At 38.1% G+C, this 21,908-nt stretch overlaps 1 protein-coding gene across 26 annotated transcripts in view; it reads left to right on the forward strand.

Moving 5' to 3' along the window:
• The first annotated feature begins 1,655 nt into the window (after window positions 1–1,655).
• The window catches only part of LOC122920506 (mucin-5AC-like), a 39,799-nt gene continuing 19,546 nt past the window's right edge, over window positions 1,656–21,908 (forward strand). For all 26 annotated transcript variants that reach the window (XM_044270045.1, XM_044270056.1, XM_044270063.1 and 23 more), the window contains exons 1-32: window positions 1,656–1,764; window positions 4,249–4,263; window positions 5,484–5,546; window positions 6,716–6,835; window positions 7,360–7,413; window positions 7,804–8,065; window positions 9,098–9,215; window positions 9,690–9,780; window positions 9,859–9,965; window positions 10,885–11,101; window positions 11,772–11,897; window positions 12,016–12,133; window positions 12,402–12,540; window positions 13,216–13,326; window positions 13,464–13,533; window positions 13,660–13,797; window positions 13,942–14,106; window positions 14,281–14,375; window positions 14,605–14,731; window positions 14,889–15,144; window positions 15,325–15,377; window positions 16,036–16,136; window positions 17,010–17,161; window positions 17,252–17,390; window positions 17,478–17,591; window positions 17,706–17,885; window positions 18,105–18,341; window positions 18,473–18,629; window positions 19,447–19,575; window positions 19,917–20,061; window positions 21,128–21,168; window positions 21,544–21,834. In XM_044270045.1, the coding sequence (XP_044125980.1) occupies window positions 1,692–1,764; window positions 4,249–4,263; window positions 5,484–5,546; window positions 6,716–6,835; window positions 7,360–7,413; window positions 7,804–8,065; window positions 9,098–9,215; window positions 9,690–9,780; window positions 9,859–9,965; window positions 10,885–11,101; window positions 11,772–11,897; window positions 12,016–12,133; window positions 12,402–12,540; window positions 13,216–13,326; window positions 13,464–13,533; window positions 13,660–13,797; window positions 13,942–14,106; window positions 14,281–14,375; window positions 14,605–14,731; window positions 14,889–15,144; window positions 15,325–15,377; window positions 16,036–16,136; window positions 17,010–17,161; window positions 17,252–17,390; window positions 17,478–17,591; window positions 17,706–17,885; window positions 18,105–18,341; window positions 18,473–18,629; window positions 19,447–19,575; window positions 19,917–20,061; window positions 21,128–21,168; window positions 21,544–21,834 (4,204 nt within the window). In that variant the 5' untranslated portion in view covers window positions 1,656–1,691. The remainder of the gene's footprint in view (window positions 1,765–4,248; window positions 4,264–5,483; window positions 5,547–6,715; window positions 6,836–7,359; window positions 7,414–7,803; window positions 8,066–9,097; window positions 9,216–9,689; window positions 9,781–9,858; window positions 9,966–10,884; window positions 11,102–11,771; window positions 11,898–12,015; window positions 12,134–12,401; window positions 12,541–13,215; window positions 13,327–13,463; window positions 13,534–13,659; window positions 13,798–13,941; window positions 14,107–14,280; window positions 14,376–14,604; window positions 14,732–14,888; window positions 15,145–15,324; window positions 15,378–16,035; window positions 16,137–17,009; window positions 17,162–17,251; window positions 17,391–17,477; window positions 17,592–17,705; window positions 17,886–18,104; window positions 18,342–18,472; window positions 18,630–19,446; window positions 19,576–19,916; window positions 20,062–21,127; window positions 21,169–21,543; window positions 21,835–21,908) is intronic.

Here is a 21,908-nt window from a genome sequence, read left to right on the forward strand (position 1 = left end):
AGTGTCAGTCACAAAAATGGCATAAAAAAGGAAACAGAAGAGAACAGCGAATATAGGGACTTCGAGAGGTTGGAGACGGGCCCACTAGTGGTGGAGACTGAAAATGGGGATCTTGACTGGTGGATTCCGTTATTACAGAGAAAATTATGTGCCCAGCAATTTTCAACTAGAAAATGATGCTTAACAAATATGTAGAATGCTTATGATGCAAGTGGGGATGCTTTAAATCTGCTTTAGGTAGCTATAATGCTATAGTCATTTCTTTTGGCAGTAAGTATAAAAATAAAAAGGTTTAATGGGTGGCTTTAAAAAGAGAAGCGCAATCAACACACCAGTAAATGCACAACAGCAACCTTAACCCCTTAGTGATGAGCCTGTTTGGGCCTTAATGACTAAGTGATTCAGTTGGGGTCTAACACCCGGCACCCCACCAATCCGCTGTTTTAAGAAGCCACTGTACCCTGGTGAGTGCTGTGGCCTTTTCCTAAGCCAGTAACGTCATATTCATGAGTCGCATGATCTAGTTGAAGCTCAGCACCATTTAAATGTATGGGCCTAAGCTGCAATACCAAGCACAGCCACTAGGCAATGTACGGCACTGTGCTTAGTAAGCTATAATAAGGCCGCAGTGCTCACTGGAGTGCTGCAGACTCTTCAAACAACTGATCTGCAGGTGTGCCAGATTTCGGTACCTCACCAATCAGATATTGATGACCTGAGGATAGTTCATCAATATAGAAGTCCCTGAAAACCCCTGAGGGATTTATCTATCTGTAAATGACAGGCATCATATCAACTGACTACTGCAAAGAAAGAGTGGTGTCTAAATTTAAAATCTTTTGCTAATAAAAGTGGTAGCATGATTTAATGAAGGCTAAAATTTGTCAAGACATGCTTTATTTTTTGTGAAGAGGTAAGCAAAAGTTTGTAAAAAATAAAATAATAGCAATGAAACCTTTAAAACAAGTTCCTTACCATACCTTACTTCCCTAACACCTTGGGCCCCCATTGGCAGAATGAGGGGGCAGGGGTACTAATATCATTTGAATTATTGTGTGTTAGATTTTATTTATTTTATTAGCCCTTGAATATTATTTTCTCCTGGCAAAATGGAGCAATTTTCAAAACTCACAACAGTTCTAGTTTTTACATTTTAATCTAGCACCATTTCTAAGTGAGTCGGTTGGTAAAATTCATCTGCTGTACGGTGAATCCTTTTATAGACAGCCACTAAAATTACTGTGGTAAACCCCTCAAAGAAGAGACCAAATTTAGAAGGTACGAGAATGAAAAATCTGTCCCAGATCTTGGCTAGAAGGAGATGCACTTCCCAAAGAGTTTTAGAGATATTTCAATGTATATTCCATATACAAATGTTCACTAGAAATCCACACAATCAAAAGTAACTTGGATCTTTTTTCTTGTAAGGAACATTAATTATGTTTAATGTCTTTCATAAATTAATCAAACCACCTCCCATAATACAAACATCCTTGGACAGTTGAACACAATAGGACATCACATACATTGGCAGTGCCAATATCCTCCACACTGACTCCACCCCGTTTTATTCAACATTATCAACACCATATCTAGGCTTATACTATAAAAGGATCAGATAAGTCTCCTACCATCTGTTCCTCCTACTACAATCCCCAGTTCGGTGTCCAGTAAACCGAACTGCACGCAACATGGGGACAAATAGGAGGCTACTGATATCTATAGGAGGCTTCCTGATATTACTAACCTGTATCCATGCACACGGTAAGTGTCCAGTGGTAAAAGGTTATCCAAATATATGTTTCTACTGCTATATATGTTTACAATCGACTAGATCATAAGCTGTTGTCTGGCAGAATATGTCTATGAATCATGCGAGTATAGAGTTTGGGAAGGAGGTCTTACAAAGTTCAATTTTTGGGTTAAAGACACACACCATGTATGGGGAAAAATTGTGTTCTGATAATGTAAAAAGCTCAATATCACATTTCAGTTTTCTAAAATGTTAGACAATACTTTACAAGAAACCAGTCTTTCTTTTATATTGAACATAGGGTTCTGAGTCATTTATCCAGAATTACCATTATTGTTAAAGTGTCTAAACATCTAAGCAACAAATGTTGTGGGGGTAAAAAAAAGTAATATTTTTACATAATTTTGAATAAGTGTAATAAAAACAGGCAAGCCAGTATCCACATACTTCTATTGGCTTAAGGGTGTTTTACATACGGTATTGACTGGCTGCACGATCGCACTTATGCGTAATTGTTCCTGAACTTCATCAAGTGTAAAGGTGCCCAGTGATTGAATGATGAGATTCTACAGTAGTTTGTCATCCATTGCATTTTCATTTTATGACCTTGTGTAGACAGATAATATGCTAGCGACACTAATGTAATGTAAATCTAACTAAGGAAGTGGAGTAAATGATCGCACCCCTCCAATAAACGTAACATAAAAATAAAATTAAACAAGACTCCATTAGGACCTCTGCTGCAGACCCATTATAATCAGTGAGGTCTGTAGGTCAGTTATCTGCTCGAACCAGCACTTCCAGTATTTTCTTAGAAAGGAGTAGAACAATGGAAATCAATAATGGCCATGTGGGCATAGACTTAAAGGCCCTTTACACTGGCTGACAATTGAACAGATCATCACTACTAGTAACACTCGTTAGAGATGATCTGGCGATGTATATACACTGCCAATTATCTGATAAACGAGCAAAACACTGGTTCATCGGGTAATTTATCTTTTGTGCAGCAAAAAAGATAATTGTTTCCCAGTGACAGATCGTGCTGTATAAACACGATCTGCTGCCGGGAACGAGACAACGAGACAGTATGGGGAAGAGCTATGGCATTAGCGATCTCTACTCCCCATACTCTGGAGGAGAGCGGTGTATGTAAATGCATCTGTCTCCTCCGCTAGCAATCAGAAGATTGTCGCATCTAAAGGGACCATTACTTAGGTCTATGACCATGCCATATATACAGATATGGAGATGTTTTAGGCATACATATCGCATATTTAGGCTAAAGTTGAAGTTCTAGGAACATACAAACTACAGAAAATTAGTGCTAATTAAAAGTAATGCAACACTTTAGGTTGAAACAACTATTGGGTTACAAATTTAGCTATAGGGGGCAAACGAGAACATTTGGTGATCTTTAGCCTGCAATGTCTCCGAAAACGATTTTCCAACATAGTGAAAAATTCCTTTGAATTGTGCTATTAATCACTTTTGCCATACAATAAAAGCAAGATTGGACTAGTGATACACCAGCATACATATGGGCTATAAAACAAATATGGTCAGCTGTGGACAACCTGTACTGTATATGAGATCAGAATTACATAAAGTATAAAGCTTGTCAAATACTGCAGGAGCATGGAAGTTATGATGTATTATCCTGTCTGAGCCACAGGATGAACTGAACCATTTCAAAGATACAGGATTTATGCAATGATGATATTAGGATAATGCTGGATTAGCAGTGTTTACCAAGTCAAGTCTCCAGGGGATTACACGGAAAGGCAAAGTTTGTTTATTCCTTATGCAAACTTTGGTTTCAAAGGTTGAAGAGCAATCATATTTTCAAAGTTGTTCCACTGTGCTAAGTAAATATGCTAGGGATTATGGTAAGCTAACAACAAGGCAATCAGTATATATTAAATTATTATACATAGCGATGCAGACTTTTGAGAAATCAACTACAACTACTATTGCTATTACCAGCATTAATTAAAGCAACAGGATTCGCATGGTTCGTCCATATAACTAATAGCTTTATTTCAGCTATAGTGTATATAACCTGTACAGAGAATCTGGAGTACTTGTAGGAAACATAGGCAAGCATTGGGAGAATTTACAAGATCCACGCAGAGCTTGTTTAGTTCAGTCCTGCAATCATACTGCCCAACTTCTTACTAACATTCAATATCCAGCACTTGGTACTTTAGCAAGAAGTAGGGGACAAATGTGCGGCAATATGAGTGTACGATCGGACTACATTTTGGTTGTTTGTAGTCTGTTACTATAGAGACAAACAAGGTTCCATAGAAACTGTAAACACAAAATGAGATTTGTAAATAAAACAATATGCAGAGTTTCTTCTATTGTTATTTTAGATACAATAGATATTCAAATTGAGCCCCCAAAACTATGATTAGTCATTAGATGATTTTTCTATATTATTTTATTTTCATTTAATTCTAATATATTTTTTTCTCTCATTCAACCCACAGGTCAAAAAAGTTCAGGTGAGACATTTTAAGATTTAAGATAAAGGTTTATCAAAACTGATGAAAATGAAAGAATATAAGTTGCCGATATCAGTCAGTTAGATCTCTTCTTCCTTTTCCAATAGAGCATTTACATTGAGAGCTGTTATCTGATTTACCCCATGTATAACTGCTTTGCATGATGAATTATCCCTATTGGAAGAGGACTCTGATAAGATGTGGAGGCAGATATGCTCTTGGCTACTTTGTTCTATTGGATATTGCCATGTTCAGTATGTTACAACTTGCCAGCAGGATACATATTTGATGAAAAGTATTCAACTGAATAGACATCATGTGCATTCTTATGAAACATGTTTAGAACACACGCGGACACACAATGGTCATAGGCATGGGGGTGTATGAACATGTCTGCCGTGTATTTGGTTGTTTCCTCCACAAACGCCAAATGTAAAGAAAACTTGAGGTCTGAACACAGTTAGACAGCAGCTAAACTGAATTAAAGGGATTTTCTTATGTACATTTATCAACTATCTCCAGGATAGGTGACAAATGTATGATCACTGTGTGAATGGGGAAGTGGATGCATGACTACTGCTCCATTTGGTGTCTATAGGACTGACAGAAATATCCGAGCACAGCATTTGCCTAAATCTGACAGTCCCATATACAGTGACAGGAGTGGTGGCCGCATTAAACATGTGTCCATCTCTCATGGTCATAATATTCCCTTGACTTTTTAAAGGTTATACTCCATTTCCTATAAATTCTAATGATTAATATTATATATTAATATCCCCTTTGTGGGTAATTCGCCAATCGCTTTCATAACATGTAAATATTAACCCGCACTTGTGTACAGAGATCTGCTCCGCTTATCTTCATCAGGTGTAAGCTAAAAATCAATGTTTGTTTCTATGGACTTGTCCTACTGACTTAAGATATGTTTGATGCCAAGCCGCAGAATATATTCACTTGGCATTTATGGTTGTATTTGCATACCGTTTCCGTAATGTAATAATGAATCCTACATTATTTTTGAAACTACTACTAACGATTAATTTAGAAAAGGTATCTGGATGTACTGTAGCAATAAAGAATGATTCATGGCAATTCGATGATACTGACAGCTAATAAAAATACATCACTGCTCCCTCTATAAGGACAAGGAGGATAAATGCTCTGATAAAGTTGCCAGGTTGTCTCTTGATATATTTCTATTCTTACATTTTTTTTAGAAGAAGATTGGGATTCCGTTGAACAGGACTATGGACAGATGAATGTAGAAAGCGATTACTCTGGTGCGTACACATGCAAAAATCGAATATCTGTAATGATTGAGTTTCTGTACTGATCCGTGTAGTACATACTTAGTCTAACATAGTGCAAGGTGTGATATCTTCATGAAATGCAGGCACTCGGGGATAAGATTCACTTCTACATTTAGATAGCAAGCCTACCGTCTTCCAGCTGTAGTATGGTACACAAGTGGTTGACTAATCTGCGCAATGTCTTTTTTAAAATCACAGTTTGTCCCAGCGATACTAGCAACATGGATTCAGTTTTTTACCCACCCAATCTAACACTGGGGCACTGTGGCGTTAAACAGTTTCCATGAAAGGAGTTGTTGGCCTATCATATATCTGTTTCACCTAGCCACAAGATACACTATCTGATAAATGGAAGGTCACTGGGAAGTACACCACAAGAGTCCTCACAATCACTAGAACGGCAGTCCTAGGTCCTCATTCCTTTTCAGTTTGAGTCATGACGGTTGTCTCACTTCAGCAAGTGGCATTTATCATGGCACTTACTAGCGTAATGTGATTGTCCATTTTGCCTCCTTTGCTGGCTTGATTCATTTTCCCATCGCATTATGCACTGCTAGTTTTCAGGGGTTATGGCCACCACTGCAGTTCAAATTCAAAATGACAGGGTTTGCCTATCTGCTTCCACTGTCCTGGAGCATGACCACCACTGGATTGGATTATAAGGTGGTCCTAACCCCTGGAAACAAGCAGTGTATAATGTAATGTGGAAAAGTGAATCAAACCAGCAAAGGAGGCAACAGAAATCATCTGAAGGTAAATATCTGTTCAAAAAAAGGGATTTACGTCATTCATGCCAAACAGAAGATCTGCATCCCATTAATTGAAGCCAACAAGGCCACTGACTAGCTCACAGATTACGGCCTAAAAACGCCTTCACAGACCAACCGTTAATGACAAGTAGTTCTGAAAACAGAAATCTGAAATTCCTAATGCAAGCCCAGTTTATATGCAGGATGATATGTATTCCCATAGGTACAGTACACAGATGGTGCGTACACACATACCCAATGCAAAAGAAAAGCTAGTCAGATGAGTAATACGTGTTTAAGGCAGTGCTGCAAAACTCCAACGGATTATTGTTATCCATTATTATAATGGTAATATGTTATTAATAATGTGTATTCATATTCACTTTTCAGATGAAATACAGCAGACTGTCGGAGAGGACGATGAAGACATTCAGCAGACTGTCGGAGAGGACGATGAAGACATTCAGCAGACTGTCGGAGAGGACGATGAAGACATACAGCAGCATTCAGGTAAGATAATATCAAACATGAAATTGAATGCTAATGTCAAAACATGGTTATTTTGCTATGTGAATGTTCATTTCCGTTTGCCGACGATAGTGGAAGGCACACACTTCACTGCACATGTTCTAACAAATATTCACAAAGCATTACTAACCACCTAATCATTAGTGATGAGCGGCAGGGGCAATATTCAAATTCACAATATTTCACGAATATTTTGTAGAACATTCTTCATATATTCGTGAATTCGCAAATTCGAGATTATATTCTTGATTGCGAAAAATCAGCAATGTATTATTCGCGAAATACCGGCGTGGGGTAGGCAACTTTTCTATTGGTTGCTAGGGATGTTGCAAAGCTGTGACAAAGCCTTCTCATTGTCCCACAAGCTAGAAGAAGGGAGAGATGATCACCTGATGTGTACTGTGTTAAAAAAACAACAACAAAAAAACTATATTCTAAATGTTCGCGAATTCTGGACGTGCCTCGCGCTCAACAATACAAATCATATGATACTTTTTTTTTTACAGCTGGAAATCCTTCACGGGTGAACATTATCACATCACCTCCTCCGGTTTACCGAAGTAAGTAAATGTAAAAGTAGGAAGAAGTAAGGTACATAAGCTGTTGTATAAAAAAATTTAAAATCCACTAGACATTGCAAGAAAAATCTATGGAAAAATATACGGAATATTAATGCATATATTAACCAGACTGGAAAAAAACTATGGGTAAAGTTTATCAAGCTCTGCACTTAGGGCTTTGCAACTTTTTGGACTTATTTTGCACAAAATCTTAGCGAGATTTTGCATTTTTACACCTGTCACTCCAGGTTTGGAAAGTAAGTGTATGTGGTTAGCTATGTTAATTAGTTTCATCCATATTATTATACTTAAGGATGCCCTTTAAAAATTCTATCTATCAAAACAATCTATCTAAAATATAATATTCTGTCAACTACATTGTATCCACAGGTCAAAATCCTTCTCATAACCAAAACATTTGCACCACCTTTGGTAACTGTCACTATAAGACCTTTGATGGACACATCTACTATTATCCTGGGCATTGCAGTCACGTGTTAGTACGCCATTGCAAGACCAACTATGAAGATTTTTTTGTGGCAATCACACGTGAGGCCAAGAGCGATGTTCACATCATCTCTTCCATTGTCATGAAAATGTATGGGGTTTCTATTTCCTTTACTAAGAATACTGTTACTGTGAACGAAGAAAGGTAAGTTATGATTGTAGTATTACTATTAAGTTTATTCTACTGTTCGAGAAGGTAGCAGGCTCTCGCAGTAGCGCTGTGGCCTTCTCCCAGCTTTCCCTAGGCCAGTGACGACACGTTAATCGGTCACGTGTGCTAGGCGCAGCTCAGCCCCCTTGAAGTGAATGGAGCTGAGCACGATACCAAGCACAGGTACTATACAATGCACTGCGCTGTGCTTGGTGAGCTTTAAGAAGGCCGCCGCACTCACAGGAGTGCCAGTGCCTTTTCAAACAGCTGATCAGTGGGGATCCTGGGTGTCGGATCCTCACCAATCAAATACTAATGTCCTATCCAGAGGATAATTGTGTTTTTTCTATGCTTATACACTAACACACATTAATGGTGTCTTGATAATCATGTATTGTGCTTGTGAATAAAGCAGTTATATGTACATTAGCTTTCTGAGCAGATCTCATTGTCTTAAAGCTATAGTACATAGAGTATACGGTATGTACATACTAGGACACAGCTCTGCCCTCAGCATGCTGATGTCTAGCCCTGTCAATCAAGGGGAAGGGGGAGTGTGCAGAGCACAGGGGTGTTACAAAGCAGTGCTCAAAGGATTTAGCAGCACCTCCTGGTGCTCAACCTTTCTCATTTGCGTATGAATAGAAATGCAGCAAAATGCAGCCTACAGACAAATAGAAATGCAGCATACAGACAAAAGAAAGGTATTTTTTAATCAGCACTGATGAGCCCTACCAGGCATTATGCCTAGTTTAATAGGGTTGATCCTGTAGACAAAACCTCTTTAAATAGAAAAATGCCCAAAGCAACCAATACATGCACAGCTTTTTTTATTCAAGCGCAAAATCTGAAATTAAAAAGCTGAGTTGTAACTGGTTTCTTTGACAGTTACCTAAATCTTACCTATACCTCCTGCAGCTCTGGATAACAAAGCATATGTGGCTCAATTCATAATTTGTATTAGCTATTAAATGATATAGGAATGCATTTTGAAATTTCAGTATTAATGCAATCATTTTCTGACAGTGTGGAGAAACTTCCAATAAATGTTGACGGAATCGAAATCTCAAATGCTGGCAATTATATAAGGGCGCGATACCTCACTAACATTGACATAGTGTGGAATGAAGAAGACTCTATTACGGTAATAAAAATGGCTTCTCCGCAGGCATACACAGATCTCATAGGGCCCCATAGAAAAACTTAGTATGGACCCCCATGCCTCATCCAGTATTAAAGTAGGTGTGTCAATGACTCCCAGACAATGCAAGATGCAAAATGCAACGGAATGCAGAGATCTCTGGATACTTGTGAGGTGCAGGGCTGGTTCTAGCTTTGTTACAAAAAAATTGTCATTTTCTGTATGATGTTTGACTTATACTTTTTACATTAATCATTGGATAACCTCTTTAAGGGATTGCTGTAAAAATTTGCAAATTGTGGTTATGGAGTTAACCTTGATTAGGGATTTGGATACATTTCTTAAAACACATTTTTGCAGTGCCATCTCTAAATTGCTCTGATCCAGGGATTCATTCTGCCCTTCTTCGGACATTAACTTTGCGCTGCCTATGTGACCATATTAATTAATCTAAAAAAATAAATTTTACATTTACAGGTGAAACTCGATGTAAAATATGCCAACCAAACCTGTGGTCTCTGTGGTGACTATAACGGGATGCCCTTCTACAATGAGTTCGTCCTCAATAGTAAGTGCAATGCAGATTTTGAATAGATATGACATGTATCATAGACATACGGGAAAGCTAATTTCACCTTGTCTTTAGATGCCCACATAACCGATCTTCAGTATGGTAACCTTCAAAAATACAATCTACCAGAAGAAAAATGTGAGGAAACTATAAAGGAAGAGGAAACAACATGCCCCCAAAGTGTAAGCTTCTGCACTTAATGTCTAGTAAAAGGGGATACTGCATTAATGTGGTTTTCCAACACTGTAATATGTATGGTCTATTCTTAAGCTAGGCCATCAATATCTGATCAAAGGAGGTCCTACTTGTGTCACCCCTGTCAATGACCTGAATAAAAGCACTTCACCCCCCTTATTTTTTTTAATCATGTACAATTTTATACAGCTGCTTCTTGCTGTGCTTGGTCTGCAGCGGATCCCCTTTGACTATAATGGGATTGGATGGGCATCCGGACGCTTTCCGGAATAAATGCCAGCTTTCGGCCTGACAAAAAATGCTGCATGTACAGTCAATGGGGATCCAGTGGTGTCCGGCAGTATCCAGCTCTGAACTATGATTCCAACTTTGTGTCCCTAGTTACAATAGGAAGATCAGTGTTGGAACACAAGTAGGACAAGCACAATGACGTTTGATTGATAGAACTAATAGGCATAGGGAGGACATTTATCAAGAGCAGCGTTTTACATGACGATCTTAATCTCTCTCCGCTTCCTTTGATGCCACACAATTATTAAGAGGCACATTGCTCTCAATACTTTTGTCCCATCTTTGCAGGTCTGAACCCCAAAGCGAAGATCTACACCAGCGAGCGAGCTAGTGCAGATTTACACTATAATCTATGCCATGTTCCTGGCCTAGAAGGGTCGGCTATGCCAACACTACAACACCGCCACAAACACTGCCACTTTGAAAAGTGTCAGTCAGTGTCTGAAAGCCCTAAAAAGTCACAAATGTTTGTGCAACCACAGTGTGCACCCAATGTCCTCCCTAATATCTGAAATTGCATTATGTTCCCATTAATATTGATCTAATATACGCCAAAACATTTTTCCATTATTTCCTATTGATTTTTTTTTTTTCAACATTTTATTTCTACAATAGAAACATATATGTACATCTGTTCTAAAAGGCCCAGCTTTCCAAGAGTGCAATGAAATTGTGGAAGTTCAGGAGTACATTGAACTCTGTGAGAAGGACATCTGTAGATGCAAAGGAAATTCAACAGGGTTCTGTCTTTGCAACATCTTTAGTGAGTATTCCAGACAGTGTACTCATGCCGGAGGACAACCAAAGAACTGGAGAACATCTAAAATCTGCCGTAAGTAACAATACAGTCCAATCACAATAGGTTTTATAGGAAACCGAGATTTTTTTATTTTTTTTTAAAGAAGTTGTGTTTGGTTACCCTAAATATTGTGAGTGCCCTCTAATACAGAACAAGTACATGACCTCATTTTACAAGAACTCTGTTGTTGTCCTTGCACAACCAGGACTTATCTTCTAAATCAGGGATTCTCAACCTGCGGCCCTCCAGCTGTTGCAAAACTACAACTCCCAGCATGCCCTAATAGCTGTAGGCTGTCCAGGCATGCTGGGAATTGTAGTTTGGCAACAGCTGGAAGGGCCCCAGGTTGGGAATCACTGTCCCAATCCATAGTAAAAATAAACCCTAAGGGCAAGTGATTCACTCTAAACCTTAAATTGGATTGCCTTTTGCTTGACTTTAAGAACTTATTAAGAGTTCAAGTACACACTTCTAGTCAGCTTACCTGGCTTCTTAATTGTAGTCTTCTGGATGCACAGAAAATAGCTGGAAATCTTCAAACCTGAAGACAGGAATACCCAGCACTCCTGGATTTGGGGTAATCAACCACTGCACTCTATAGATAAGATCTTGTGTTATACCAGAAGTGCATGTGCTTAAGTTGTTGTATCATTGGGACACTATGATTACTGTGATAGTAATACCAATTGTGTTATTTATTTAGCTCCGAGATGTGCATTCAACCTACAATATAAGGAGTGTGGCAATCCCTGTAAAGACACCTGTAGTAACCCTGAATACTCGTCGGTCTGTATGGAGCACTGCAAATTTGGCTGCTTCTGTCCAGAAGGTAACTTTAGTACTATGGTATTTTACATGACACAAACCTGTTGTGTAAATATGTTAGAGATAAAGTACCAAATTCAGCAAAAATTCTATTTTTTGATGCCTAGTATTAATTTTATAAGGGATGGTGTTTGATGACATCAGAAAAACAGGTTGCATTCAAAAGGAGGAATGCCCCTGCACCCATAACGGAGATGTTTACCCATCAGGAAAAGGATATTCCGAGAAATGTCAAGACTGGTAACTACTGGATTCTCTATTTGTATCATAAAGCCTAGATTTGCAACCTGTGCTACATGTACTACAGGTGGCACTCGTCATATCTTTAGGGGGTACTGTCTCATACTGTTATTTTAGTAGGGAGCATAGTGTATGATCACAGCCTGATCTTGTTCTGTCTCAAGTGAAATGACAAAAATTGTGCCTGTGTTTAAATATGCTAAATTAAAAGGTCAATGTTTGTAGACCATAAAGATACTTTGCCTCTGATAATTACTTACTTCAACAGCACTTGTAAGGGAGGAAAATGGAGCTGTGTTAAAAAGGCATGCAATGGTGTTTGCGCTATTGAAGGAGGTTTTCACTTCATGACCTATGATCTTACCCGCTACGACCTCCACGGAGACTGCACCTACACACTATCGAAGGTAATTAAAGGAGATACTTCATAGAGATAATAAATGCATTAGTGAGTACATGGACAGCAGAGGTAGAAAATACACTTACTAATGGCTGAAACTAACAAGGCATAGATGTACATCCAAGTTGAAAAGCATTATGTCAAGAGGTTACTGTTATTTTTTTAAATGAGAAATTAGAACTCAACACAGTAGAGACTTTTTGGTAGAAGCTTAGAAAATGGTGACCACCAAAGATGTCCAATAGAGGAAGCCACTGCAGCTGCTATGTAGAAAAGGGAATCTAATCCCAGTTTGAGCCCTTTCTCTCTATTGGCTCTACAACATTAGAAAAGAAGAGAGGGAAGGACTGACTTTAGGGCAAACCATCTTTTTATCTTTCTTATTCATAACATATAGAAAAATGGGTGAGATGCAACTGTGGCCCTCTTGTCTTGGGGTAGTGAGGTGGTGGACCTCAGGAACCAGGTCCTACTAGGGATGTAATATATGGTAATCTAAACCAGCTTCAAGAAAATTGCCTAAATTGGATTCCTCTTTGGAAGCTGTTCATTAATATACTTTCTACTGTGAACCGAAAGTATATCTTCTATAAATTCATTTCTGATGTCTAATAATGTTATATGGTGAGATTATGAATTGACATGACGAATAACTTTTAACTCTTTTGTCCCACATTTATAGATATGTGACTCCAACCTCTTCAGTATTTTGGGAGAACTTAGCAAATGTGGATATACAGATACTCAAACTTGCCTCAAGAGCATTTCCCTGAGCTTGAATGGTGGAAAGGAGGTAAGTACAGCAGTTGTAGAAATAAGGAAATTTACACAAATTGGAATATACAGTATAGCCATTAATATCATGAAAGTAAAAAATGTCATAGCTATTTTTTTCATAATATAACCCATATTTATAATCTTCCTTTTCAGTTTATCCTTGTCAAGAAATGTGGCAGTGTATATATTAACTCTGTCTACACCAAACTGCCAGTCTCAACAGGTATGTATGATAAGGAACCTATATTATAATATATGTCCATATTTGACTACCATTTTTCTGCTATGTTACACACTGGCGGTCAACTGAAATCTGCGTGTTTTATAATCAACATTTTCATGTTCACAGCCACTTTTACCTGCTTCAACCCTTCATCTTTCTACATCATACTGCACACGAATTTCGGCCTACAGATGAGAATTCAGACGGTGCCCACATTTCAAATTTATATTTCCATTGATCCACAATATATGGGCAAAACTTGTGGTAAGGCCACAGACTAAAATAGATTGCAATATGCTTCTTGACATTTGTGCTACTGTTACATTATGTCCAAAGAACAGTAAAGCTCTTAAAATAACTCCCTAAGGGACAGATAACAGGTTTCAAAGCAAAATTATTTCTTTTCAGGTCTTTGTGGCAACTTCAATGGCATTCAAGCCGATGACTTCAAATCTCCTGCTGGAGCTATAGAAGGATCTGGAGCAACTTTTAGCACTTTTTGGAAGACTCAACTTGACTGTCCAAATGTCAAAAACAACTTTGAAGATCCCTGTGCCCTCATTAGTCAGAATGGTGAGCGTTCCTAAGGCTAGTACTATGAATAATATTAATGCCATAAAAACAATAACACAATTTTTCTATCGAGTGAGGATACAATACTGTAATATGATAGATTTTTCAGTATTCTATATCTCCGACATGAAGGTGCTTCTTACTAACTCAATGGACTGCACTTTTTGTTATCAGAACAATATGCATCCCACCATTGCGACTTGCTACTGGCCAGTGATGGACCATTTGCCAGCTGTTACAGGACTGTTGATAACAAGCCATTCCATAAGGTAAACCTTATATTACTATGATGTAATATATAAAAAATCCAGGCAAGAAGTGAAAATAAGTCTGATCTGTCTGAAAGGATGGTAGTAGTACACCGTAAAATCTATATTTAAAGAAACTTCAGTACCAAGGAATCCTCATCCTCTCCACTGGTGATGGCAAAAATGGGGGAACTGCATCTACATCTAATGCCTTATATTTTTTCTAATAATTTACGTCATGCATTTACAGAACTGTATGTTTGATGCCTGCAATTGTGAGAACAAAGAAGACTGCATGTGCAGTGCCCTCTCATCCTATGTGACTGCCTGCGCTCGAGAAGGAGTTTACTTACGCGAGTGGAGATCAACTATTTGCCGTAAGTTTTTCTGAACAATAAAAATGTATTTTTTGCAAAGTTTTTTTTCTGGTCATGTTCTTTACAGCTTTGTCCTAGAAGGATTTTTATGACGTTATTAGGTAAAAAATATTGCTAATCAATTGTAATATATTTTGTTGATGTGCTTTATCCTTAGATTCATACACCACCACCTGTCAGTCTGGTCATGTCTATAGCTACACTGTCAGTACTTGTATGCCTACCTGCCGTTCTCTCAGTGAACCTGATATCACCTGTACATATGACATTGGCATTCTTGATGGCTGCATTTGTGAAGATGGAACCTACCTAGATGAAAGTGGAGGTTGTGTTCTCCCTGCTCTTTGCTCTTGTTATTACAAGGGAACTGCTGTGTCACCTGGAGAGGTCCTTCATAAGGATGGGGCAATATGGTAAGATGTCACTTTTCAAACTCATAGAGCTTTGGTATAACATTCATGCAATAACTCAAACCAATACCACTGTTTACTTAATGTTAGAGGACAACACAATTACATATTTATTATATCTTTGTAAATTCTAAAGTATCACTGTTAATAAGATTTGATAATCATTGTTCTTCATTGTTTTAGTACCTGCACAAATGGAAAACTGGAATGTGTTGGTGGAAAGACTGAGCAAAAAGGTATTGTATTCTTTGCTTCTTAGTGAGCTCTCTGTGCTCCGTATGATTTGTATTTGCAAGTCAAGACCAGTTTACACAGCCCAATGGAGCAGGCAATTGTCGGGAAGGAAACATTCCTTCCTGACAACTGCCTGCCCATCAGTGGAGGAGAAAGCTGCATTTACATGCAGCGATCTCCTCCACAGTATGGGGACAAGCGATCGCTGGGGCCATCGCTCTTTCCTATACAGACTCATTGTTTCTGGGCAGCAAAGTGCTGCTTAGACAGCGCAATCTGCTCCCACGAACGTTTGTTTCAGCCGATGAACGAGCGTTTCACTTGTCGATCGGGTGATCGGCAGCATCCTTACACGGGCAGATTAAGCATTCGTACACTCGTCCCCTATAATGTGCCAGACAATCTGACAGTGTAAAATGGCCTCAACAATAAAGTTCTTTTCACACTGCCACAACCTATTGAAATGTAATAATACACTTACTCAAAGCTTTCACATATATCGTACCTTACCATTCAGATTACCATTGTTTGTGGCATTCTTCCTCCTGTTTCCATCATTGTTCTCCTAAATTTTTTACCTTGGTAACTAGACCTTACACTTAATAATAACCAATCGTTATTGCTGTACCTCTCAATAATAAAGTTCTTGTCTTTCCATAGAATGTGAACACCCAATGGTCTACTTCGACTGTGATAATGCCACTGTTGGGATGAAAGGCTCTGCGTGTCAGAAAAGCTGTTCAACTTTTGATACGGAATGTGTAAGTTACCATAAGGGATTTATAGAGACTAAAGCTGGACTATCCTTATCACGGGCTAAAGTATCAATATTTGATCATTGGGGTCCTACCCCTATGGTCTGTAATGAGTTGAATCAGCCTATGTGTAAGATTGGGATAATAAGCAGGCCCTTTCGTTCCAATTGTATACAACTGCTTTAACAATTATATTAGGACACTGTATAACCAATAATTTGTTAATATACTGATATTTTTGGAAGAATGGCTTCTCTTACAAGTGAAAGTGATCCGATAATCTGCAATTACAAATTTTTAGTACCTTGAAAATGGCAAACTGGTTTAGCACCTCCAAAATAGGTGAAATAAATGGGCAGGGGCATATGTGCTGTAAGTGCAATGCAAAATCGAACAAACACATATATACAGTATCAATACCCTGCAAGTGCAGATTAATGCATTCATGTAATATCTTTATTCTTAAAAAATATATATCGTAGCTAGAGATGAGTGAATTTCTTATTTTGAAATTCGTTCACGCTTCATTTGGTGGTAAAAGCAGAATTGCGTTATGGATTCCGTTACCACGGACCAAAACACAATTCTATGACGGAATGCATAACGGAATACCTTTTAGAGGCATTCCGTTATTCATTCTGTCATAATAGAAGTCTATGGTCTGCAAAACGGATCCGTCCCATCTCCGTAATGCGGGGGAGTCCTCTTCACCAAACGAAGTGTGAATGAATTTCATAACATGAAATTTTCTCATCTCTAATTGTAGCCATGCAATAGGTACAATTGAAAAGTCAAACAAACCAATTTTTATTTGTAAACCTTCTTTAGTTGAGTATACAAGATTGTTTTTTTTTTCTCTTTTTTAAATTTGTTTTACAGCATAGCTCTTGTGTATCTGGCTGTGTATGTCCTGAAGGGCTGGTGCTTGATGATGAAAGAAACATATGCATTGCTGAAGATGACTGTCCTTGTACACTCAATAATGACTACTATGCAGCCGGAGAAACAGTCCAGGTCAAATGCAACACTTGGTAAGATACTGGAGACCATAGTGGTTCTGATTTGTAGAATTGTTAAGGGTTACATTTTTAGAATGATCCGACTGTGACTTTATTGTGCAGTACCTGTAAGCAAAGAAAGTGGGAATGTACCACAAATACATGCCTGGGAACTTGTGGCACATATGGAGATGGAAATTTCTACACCTTTGACAACAGAAGATATCGTTTCAATGGAAATTGCTGGTACACTTTGGTTCAGGTAGATGTTTTTTATGTCTTCTTTCGTGTCTACAAGTGTAATGTTCAAACAGTTATCTCACCAGCTACTTTTTTTGTGTATTCCTAGGATTACTGTTCTAATGACCCTTCTGAGGGTACCTTCAGAGTCTTAACAGAAAGTATGTCTTGTGGTACAAAAACCAACACCACCTGCTCCAAATCTATCAGAATCATTGCAGGCGTACGTTTTTATTATCCAACAATATCCATCTCGTAACTTACGTAACATCTACCCTTTTTTATTTTTTTATTTTTTTTTTACTAAAAGGTTTTTATCCTTTCCCTTCATTTCTAGAGAATTGAGCTGCAACTAGCTGACCGGAAGTTTGAGGTAGTTAAGAAGGACACTGGACCATATGTAGCCTGCAAAGTCCAACAAAGAGGCCTCTTTATGGTTGTTGAGCTAGAAATAGGTGTCGTTGTGGCCTGGGACATGGGAAACATGGTCATGGTTAAGCTGGATCCAAAATTTGAGGTAAAAATGTCAACCATAATGAATTACTACAGTAGTTTTCCAAAAATAAAAAATGATGAGTTAAACAATTTATTACTTCTTCCATTCATGGCAAAATGAAAATATAAAATTAGCAATACATTTCATCTTTTTCTGCTGCAGACGTACAGTAATTGGGGCTGGTTCTGTGTAGTCAAGTTAAGTAATTTATAATTTACCCATTCAAACTTTATTTTCCAGGGAAAAGTCTGTGGCCTCTGTGGTAACTATGATGGAAATGCTGCCAATGACTGCACAACCAAAAGTGGGTCCACGGTTGGAGTTATTGAGTTTGGAAACAGCTGGAAACTTTCTCAGAGATGCCCAGATGCTGTGGAAATTACAGATACCTGTGCCTCTAACCCACACCGAAAAGCATGGTCCCAAAAACATTGTAGTATCATCACTAGTAGTGTGTTTGCTTCCTGTCATGATCTGGTGAGAACATTTTTTTTTTTTATCATTACAAATGTGGTGGTTTTGTACTTCTTTTATACTGATACCAAGATCATCTCCAAAATAGTGATACCTTATACCATTCATAATATCTGTTTATTTTCTCTAACCAGGTGGAGGCTCTCCCGTTCCAGGAAAATTGTGTCAACGATGCTTGTGCTTGTGACAGTGGTGGAGACTGTGATTGCTTCTGTACAGCTGTAGCAGCTTATGCTCAGGCTTGTAGTGAGTTTGGAAAATGTATCCAATGGAGATCTCCAAATATTTGCCGTAAGTGATTTTTTGGTTGTTGCAAGAATCAATATAAACTTGTATTCCATATATAATAAGAATACTGCATATTTTGTCTGGACTTAACCCATATATAACATAGACCGTGTATCTGTTATCATTAGTCCAGGATTTTCCTATCAAGGGTTTATCCTCAGGAATCGGCTAGGCCTTAAATTTCCCATCGATGGGGGTCCAATACTCCACCGTCTTGCTGATCAGCTGTTCTGCAGTAGCACAGGCAGAAAAGTCAGTGCCAGACCTACACAGCTGGTTACTGTAGCTCTGTACCTACTGAAGTGAGTGGGTGGTGCTGCGGTAACCAGGTTTGTCTACTACACAATGGATGGAGCTTTGTAGTTAAGGCACAAGAGCTACAGCTGATCGGTAGGGGTTGTGGGGAAAAGTTATCAATAACAAAATCCTGAAATAACCCTTTAATTAATCTTTTTTACCTAATTAGTCTTGACTATGGCTATAAGTGTTATCACGGCTCATTATTTAGGTGTATGAGCCAAGCTGTAATACCAGATGCAACCCAGGGATAAAAGTGTTGGTTTTTTGAGAAAAAAAAAAAGACCATTTATACAAACTACAGCCAATCTTTTTAAAACAACTCTCCATGATAAATCAAAATCTATGCAGTTTAACCTAAGCCATGGTTGAATCTTAGATCAAGACTTCTTTCCGTTCATTAAAAAGATGATTTGAAACCTATAGCACCTATAAATGTAAAGAACTCTTATTTCATTGCTGCCTCTTACCTCAAATACTGTACACCGGTTGAAACCATGTTTTGTTTTTTTTCCCTCCACAGCTGTATTTTGTGATTTCTACAACCAACAAGGCCATTGTGAATGGCACTACAAAGCATGTGGAGCTCCATGTTTGAAGACTTGTAGGAATCCAACTGGTACTTGCTTTAATAAACTCACTGGCTTAGAAGGTAAGTGATCCATTGATTTATGAAAAACTAACAAGGAAGGAATTGAATTTGCATAGATCGTTATAAGGGAAGACTTCTTTAGAGACAGAAGATAGACATACTTTAGAATATGCAGTTAAAAGTATTTTTTTTATTACATCTATTATCTAACATTTGTGAGTTTTACTAAATAGGATTATCATATTGGGGATTAGTAAATTAATTCTGACATGTTTACAAACTGTGGTTTATAAACATTGTATATTAGTGTACTTGCCAATAGTTCACTATATAGCCGAAGTCCACAGTAAGTGTGTGTACTAATTTCTTACTGTACCCACATTATTATATCTTTACTTCAGGTTGCTACCCTACATGTCCTGAAGACAGACCATTCTTTGATGAGGAATCTATGCGTTGTGTTGCCTCTTGCAACTGTTATGATGAATATGCAGAGGAATATAAACCAGGAGAAAATATGCCAGGTCCAACCAGATGTTCTGTTTGGTAAGATGTTAACACAGGCCAATCAGTATAGGAGTTTATTTAAAGATATATAAAATTTTGTCTTCATTTATTTGATCGATGTTAGGCCTGTTTCACACTTGCGTTGTGGCTTTCCGGTTTTGAGATCTGGCTGAGAATCTCAAAACCGGACCAAAATGGATTAGGTTTGGCCCCTTTCATTGTCAATGGGGACAAAACTTATGAGGATGCATCAGGATGCATTCCGTTTTTTTGCATTTTTTGACGGGACACAAAACAGCTGCTGGATCCGGCATGAAAATCAATGCAAGTCAATGGTGCAGATCCTCTGCCGGATCTCAAAACCGGAAAGCCACAATGCAAGTGTGAAACAGGCCTTACAAAGACAAAGGATCTACGTATGTCGTCAGACATTTGTTACAACAACTCAAATCTCTATGCCTACACCATAAGATTGGAGATATGTGGTACCTAAATTAAGTGGAGCACAAAGTAAGGATCAATATCTGTGGTTCTTTATCAAGTTGCTTGCTCGCATTGGATAGAAGTTTGGCACTCGCAACCATCCGTAGTTGCATAGTGACGTCACTAGTTGCTCCTTGAGAGCACGAGTTGCAAATCTGAACGAACAGAATTGCGCCACTGGCCAGGTCACGATCCGTAGCCTAGATACCACACCTGTCCCACACTGCATTTAGAGAAAGACAGACACCGCAGAGTAAAAAACCATCAGCAAGGTAATTTGAAACAGAAACTGGTTGTACTACTGCAGGTATCTTTCAGCAGGGGGATTATATCTAATTCGGGGAAGGTAGTGTGCGGTATCATAGAGATAGTTTTAAGAATATGACTGTGTTTACATGTTCAGTCTAACTTGCATTTAAAAAATGACATACAAAAAATGAGTCTACATGTTGTGGTCATCTCATGTGCAGGATACCAGCATGCTCTTTCTGGCACTGTAATCATAAAATCTGTGTTGTCCTGGTGGCTCCACTACAGAAAGATCTGTATATGTTAGCTTGCCATAACAATAAGTACATTTAGCATACATCAGACCTTTAGTAATGCATGATTTTTTTTATAGCACATGTACAAAAAACGGGATCGAATGCAGAAATTCAACAGGTAAGAAATAGTAGTAAAAATACAGTATTTTACATATTTATTCAATGTACGTGGGATGAATGTTATGTTGCAATGTTACAGTTTCAAATCCTGAAATAAAAAAATTACCCTATAGTACCTCCACTCCATAACAATTTAGAGTCATATAATTACTGTTCCCCCTTACCTTGGAAAGCTGTATAGATATATATCTGCATTTATGCGTTATTAGAACCAGCTGGAAACCTGATTGATTAAAACGCTAAATTTATTTAATGGTTAGGTACACAAGTTTCGGGGTTATAGTAGAATGGCATGAAAATAGTTAATTTCAAGAAAATTGAGTGATACATTGCTGAAAATTTTGTATAATTTATGTTTTTCTTTCAAAACAAGCTTGCTGCAAATATCAAGGCAAAGAATATTTACCCGGTGACATAGTCTATCACACATCTGATGGATTTGGTGGTTGTATGAAGGCTATTTGTTTGCAAAATTCAACAATAGACAGGAAGATGATAGTCTGTCCAAGTACAGTAGCTCCAAAAACAACATTTAACTTTAGTGCCTCAACTTCAACTGAAGAATCATCAACTAGTCCAGAAGGTTCCGCAACATCTTCTACATCTTCTGAAGCTCTAACTACTTCCTCTGGTGATTCGCAAACTTCAACAGAAGTTCCAACAGGTATTCTGTCAATAAAGAGTCATCCTATATATGTCTTTGAAAATTAATTCTGCTCTTTTGTGTCTATATACTTT

Source organism: Bufo gargarizans, chromosome 10 (genome assembly GCF_014858855.1).
Source record: "Bufo gargarizans isolate SCDJY-AF-19 chromosome 10, ASM1485885v1, whole genome shotgun sequence".
NCBI classification, from domain to species: domain Eukaryota; kingdom Metazoa; phylum Chordata; class Amphibia; order Anura; family Bufonidae; genus Bufo; species Bufo gargarizans.